The sequence below is a fragment of the Octodon degus genome, unplaced genomic scaffold (genome assembly GCF_000260255.1).
Source record: "Octodon degus isolate 3935 unplaced genomic scaffold, OctDeg1.0 scaffold00008, whole genome shotgun sequence".
Classification (NCBI taxonomy): domain Eukaryota; kingdom Metazoa; phylum Chordata; class Mammalia; order Rodentia; family Octodontidae; genus Octodon; species Octodon degus.
The window spans coordinates 7,715,577-7,720,712 of NW_004524584.1; the positions used below are offsets into that span (position 1 = coordinate 7,715,577).

The following is a 5,136-nucleotide window of genomic DNA, read 5'->3' on the forward strand; positions in this document are numbered from 1 at the left end:
AATGAACAAAGAGAGGCATGAACCAAAGCAGAGAGCTGCTGTGTCAGAGCAGCTGAAGCGAGGCATTCTCAGGAAGCAGAAGCCATCAGCCATATGAAAAACAGGCTCAAGAACAAAGGAAGGAAGCTGGCTGAGCAGTTGGCAGGTGGGGGTGACTCTTGCCAGGGTAACATCAGGGAAGTGGGCAGAACAAAGAACAGTTCTCTGCGTCCAGACGATTACAATGAATGATATGGCAAGCCAAGGAACTTTACAGGAAGCTGATGGGAAAGCTGGGAGACAAGGAAGAAATTACAGCGACATCAGGCTCAGGGGTGATTTTTAGCAAAGCATATTTCAACTTCACTCTTTCTGACAGGTCAGAATCAGGACCTTGGCAATGCTAGATGCTCTTTATTAAAAATATCAAAATAAATATATGTCTTCTATGGTCTTTTTTGTATTCACTGGACACTTGGTCTTCGTAACACCTTGCCGTCTTCCCTCCTGCCTCTTCCCTGTGAACACACACACATGCACACGCACAACCACTTACATTTGATTCTATTAGGACCACAAAGGCGCTTATAAGATGTTGCTCCTTTGGTTGGAGTCAAGTTGTGCTGCTGTGTCCCCACACAGAGCTGTAGCAAGCAGGGGCTCCATTACACACATATTTAATCAGATGGAATAAAGAAATGCTTAGAAAAGAAGGCAGTTTTTGAAATATAAAATTCAACAAAAATTTTTTATTTTATGTCCTCTACGGGTACCAACACAAAACTTGAAGACAGACAGGGTTGGCACAAACTCCTCAGGGCAACCACACTGGGAGAAGCCTGCAGGTCACCTACACTGCAGGTCACCTACACTCCCATCTCCCTTGCAGTGGCAGCCTCACCTCTTGGATTTTAAAGTCTGTGGAAAGTGCAGGCTTCCAGGAGTCCTGTGGAGCAGAGAAGTAGGACAATGAAAATGTACTGACATTTATTTATAAACTGTTGAGTGAATGGACAGTTAAACATAATACCAAGGCGTTTGGACCGGTTGCCCTGCACTTCTGATGCATGCGCTGGCCATTCTCCCAGCGCTCGTGTCCACCTGCAGTACGACTGTGCCTGTCCTGAGAAGACCCCACGCTGCGACTGTAAGTGGGGTAGCATGATTTCGCTGCCTTCCAGCATTCCCCTACTTTCTTTCTCCTGGGGACAGCTCACATACCTGAGTTTACATGGCCGGAAGTTGCCCGGAAAGAGGGTCCTCCCAGCCTTTTTTAGGCAGGTGGGGAACTAACAGAGCAAGAAACACCTGCCAGAGTTTGAGCTGAGATGGGGCAGAGAGCAGGACAGCCAGGCTCTCTCCCCTTGTGGAAGACACAACTCGGGTAATATTAACTTGGGTTTTTGCAACAGTGGACCTAGATAAGCACATTGCCTACATCAGAACTAAATGTGCCAACTTTTTTTTTTTTTTTTTTGCCAACTTTTAAAGGATAGTCGTCACCCTGAGCTGTCACAGACTCGCCGAATCAGTGTCTCCAGAGCCCAGGAATAAGCATGTTTAGTTAGAACCAAGACACCCTTCTCTGTTCGCTACAGCTGACCAATAACTGCCCAAACATGTTACTCCCCGATACCTTCTAAATGCTTTCGAGTGAATCCACTGTTCGCAGCATAGTTATGCTGCAAAGGTGTGTTCTTCTTCAGTTCCTAGAACCTGATATTTCTGGTGAGTAGTATCCTTGGCAACTTTACAGTTACCACAACTTATTATTATAGAAGTTCACTGGAGCTATACTGTGAAAGAACCTTCTCCATGGATCCTCTTTTTGCTCACCAATATGGAGATGCATGTGGCTCCTGGGCACTTAACATGTGGCTGTGTAGGACTAAGGAAACAAAACTTCAAGTAGTCACATTTCTCTAGTGGCTACCATACTGGAGAAGGTAAGTCTAATAGAAAGTTTGCTTCAGAGCAACGGTTATGTGCATGCAAACCTCTTATTTTCTTAGAAATAAGATGGAACTCGGCATGCCCAATAAGCCCACCACCTTCATCCTTTGGCCCTGTGTCCCCTTCACTGTCTTCAGGCTAGCCATACAGGGCAGCCCATCACACATGCAGGGCTTAAGTTAGGTTGTTTTCTCTCTGGGTCATCTTGCCCTTGTGGCCATATCTTAAGTATCAGTCTACCTCTCCTTGGTGCTCACCACCCCAGAACTCACTACTGCATTTTGTTGGCAAACTCCCCGTGCTGTGTTTCTCCTACTCACGTGAGGTTGAGCATTTTCTCAGGTTGCCAACAGCCTTGACATATTCCTCTCCTAAGTATTTTTCAGGTGTGACATCATCCTCAATTCTGACCAAACACTTCGTATCATCCCTGAACAGGAGGTCCTTGGTATCAGAATGGAACAAACAAAAGCTGCTCGCGCAGTCAGATGAAGCTCCAAATTGACCCTGCCGAATGAACAGAAAGTGTGTGAAGACCTGTGGCCCTGAGTAGCTGAGGACATGCTTCAGAAAAGGCTGTAAACTCTGAACTAGCCCAGTCAGAAGTACTGAGAAGAAGCAGAAAAAGTAAGTAAAGAGAAGCTACAGAGTATGCTTTCCACTACCTCACCTGCCATCTACTCATTTGAAGTCCCAATTGTATATTTTCATCATGTCCCAAAGTCCTCTGTAGTGGCCTCTCTCCTGTCTTCCTTGGAGAACTCCCTCTTTCCTACCCACCCCTGTGCTTCTTTCCTTCCTTCCTTCCTTCCTTCCTTCCTTCCTTCCTTCCTTCCTTCCTTTCCTTCCTTCCTTTCTTTCTTTTCTTCCTTTTTTCCTTATTCCTTTCTTTTTTCCTTCCTTCCTTCCTTCCTTCCTTTCTTTTCTTCCTTCCTTTCTTTCTTCCTTCCTTTCTTTCTTTCTTCCTTCCTTTCTTCCAACCTTCCATCCTTTCTTTTGATGAAGATGACAAACATCATAGGAAATTGAAAAATGAAAAGTGTAAGATATGTTCCTGGCAAAGGACATAAAGAATATACAGCTGTATACTCAGTTTTCATGAAACATTACGTACAAGCTACCAAGTGAAGACATTGACATCCTCTAAGAACAAGAATTAACTGATTTGAGAAAGATATCAGTATGCAAATATTCTAATATGGTGATCTCCAAAATAACTTTCCACAGTAATGGCAACATTCTGCATCTCTGTACTCTCCAAATGGGAATGTACTAGTCATGTGAATGCTTGAAATGTGGTGAAGGGAATCAAAGACATAAATTTTAAAATATAATTTAAATAGCCATACACGACTAGTGGCTACTTATTGAATTGTGCAGTTCTAATGCTTCATGAATCCAAAAGCAGTGGTTTCTCTAGAGGACATCTCCAACTACTGCTCATGGGTTGAGGGTCAGGTATGGAAAAAGAAAAATAGATTAATAGATTTATCTGGACGCTTACAAAAAGATCTGAGATTCTCCACAGTTTGCAGCCAGGGCCTGGCACAAGCCACAGGGAAGAATGTAAGGTAAACACTCGAGTAAAATTTAGTACATATGCCCTTCTAACTCCCAGCTGATGTCAGTGGGAGTCAAAGTCTAGAATTTGGATCACTCACAGCAAATCTAAGGTTTGTGACCTTCCCTGAGGATGAAAATGGAAATCATTGCTCTGGGACTGGTGGAGAAGAAGGGGTGGGTACTCACTTCTGGACAGGGTTTGCAGATGAAAGTTTGAAGGTGGAGCGACCTGAGGGCCCTTTCTGATCATCTGCAGCTGAAGAGGCCCTTTCTCTTTTGGAATTAAAGTCTTATTTTTGTTTTCAAATACTACTGGGATCCAGCTTGTTCATAAAGGAGTTGGTTTCTTTTATCAGCAGGCTTGTGTTGTAGGTGATGGGTTTATACTAGCTGAAACACTGTGGGCTAATGCCATAACTGATGAAGGTGTACTAACACTGGGGCAGGCCCCGGTGGGTGAGGGTGAGCAATAATGGGCAGTAATAATATCTGTGAGAAAATGCCAGTGTGCCGCTCTGTCCAGCAACCAGATCTCAGTGTCTTGTGCTAATATTGGTATCCCAGTTTTGCAGGGAAGGCAAACCTTCCCATTCCCATTGCATGAATCTCATTCAAATATCACCCTACAAGGGTCAAAATGAAGCTTCTCTGGTTGGTCCCCACTGGTTTCATATATCTAATCCTCCAAGTCTGCCCCAGTTGGTGCATTAGGAAGAGAACCCATGGAAGACCGGTTGAGCTTAGTTAGCTTTGAGAGGCTATTAACTGCCATATTGCTCAGTGGAATGATGTGCTACGTGCTGCTTATGGTGGTAAAAGTTCTTCATATCTGCAGGCATCATACTGTTATATTTTGTTGCTGCTCCCATGAGGAAATCATTTGATGTTCAGCAGGTGCCTTTTTAATGACAGTCACCTCTGTCACACCTGGGGAAGTCTAGGATGAGAGTGACACCCAGCATGAGCTTCTCCAAGTGTGCCTTGTAGCAACCCAACAGAAGGGGCAGTGTCTCCTCCAGGGTTTGAGTTGCTTCTCAGCACAAAACCCAATCTTAGCACCTTAGCTTTCAAGTTAGCAAGTTAGCTGGGAGGTGGGACCTGGGAGCATCAGTTCTCCATGCCTGAGAACCTGGCAGGGTAAATGGGGACCCTGGGTTGGTCCAGCAGCAGCAGCTTGGACCTCCCCTTCCCTTCCCTCTCTTCGCCCTTCTCTCTTTCCCTCAGCAGGGTCTCCACAAATTTTCCAAGCTGGACTTAAACTTCCAATCCTGTCATGTCAGCCTCCCAGAGTGCTAGGATTACAGTGCTGGGTAGGATGCTACCACCACCACTCCCACTTTTTCTAATCTTTCTCCCTTCATTCCTTCACTGCCCTTTTCCTTGGGGGCTGCTTATAGAAAGTACAAGGATAGAGCCAGCAAGATAGCTCAGTGGAATAAGCTATGGCAAGCGCAGGGACGGGGTCCGATCCCCGGTCCTGCATGTCATGCCAGCCCTGTCCCCGGGGTGTGCTGAGCCAATAACCAAGTCCAGGTGTGGTGACACGCACCTGTAATCCCAGCACTGGGGAGGCTGAAAACAGGAGGATCACTACAGAGTCCAAGCTGTGTAGTGAGACCCTGTACCAAATACATTAAAAGA

General features: G+C 45.4%; 1 protein-coding gene and 1 pseudogene across 1 annotated transcript in view; both read right to left on the reverse strand.

Annotated features, from left to right (window-relative positions):
• Positions 1 to 708: 708 nt before the first annotated feature.
• LOC101561572 (serotransferrin) overlaps positions 709 to 5,136 on the reverse strand; it is a 32,465-nt gene continuing 28,037 nt past the window's right edge. The window contains exons 16-17 of the mRNA XM_004625212.2: positions 2,253 to 2,439; positions 709 to 925 (exon numbers count right to left, since the gene is read on the reverse strand). Coding sequence (XP_004625269.1) covers positions 891 to 925; positions 2,253 to 2,439 — 222 coding nt within the window. The 3' untranslated portion in view covers positions 709 to 890. The remainder of the gene's footprint in view (positions 926 to 2,252; positions 2,440 to 5,136) is intronic.
• Positions 2,904 to 4,484, reverse strand: LOC111813697 (annotated as a pseudogene).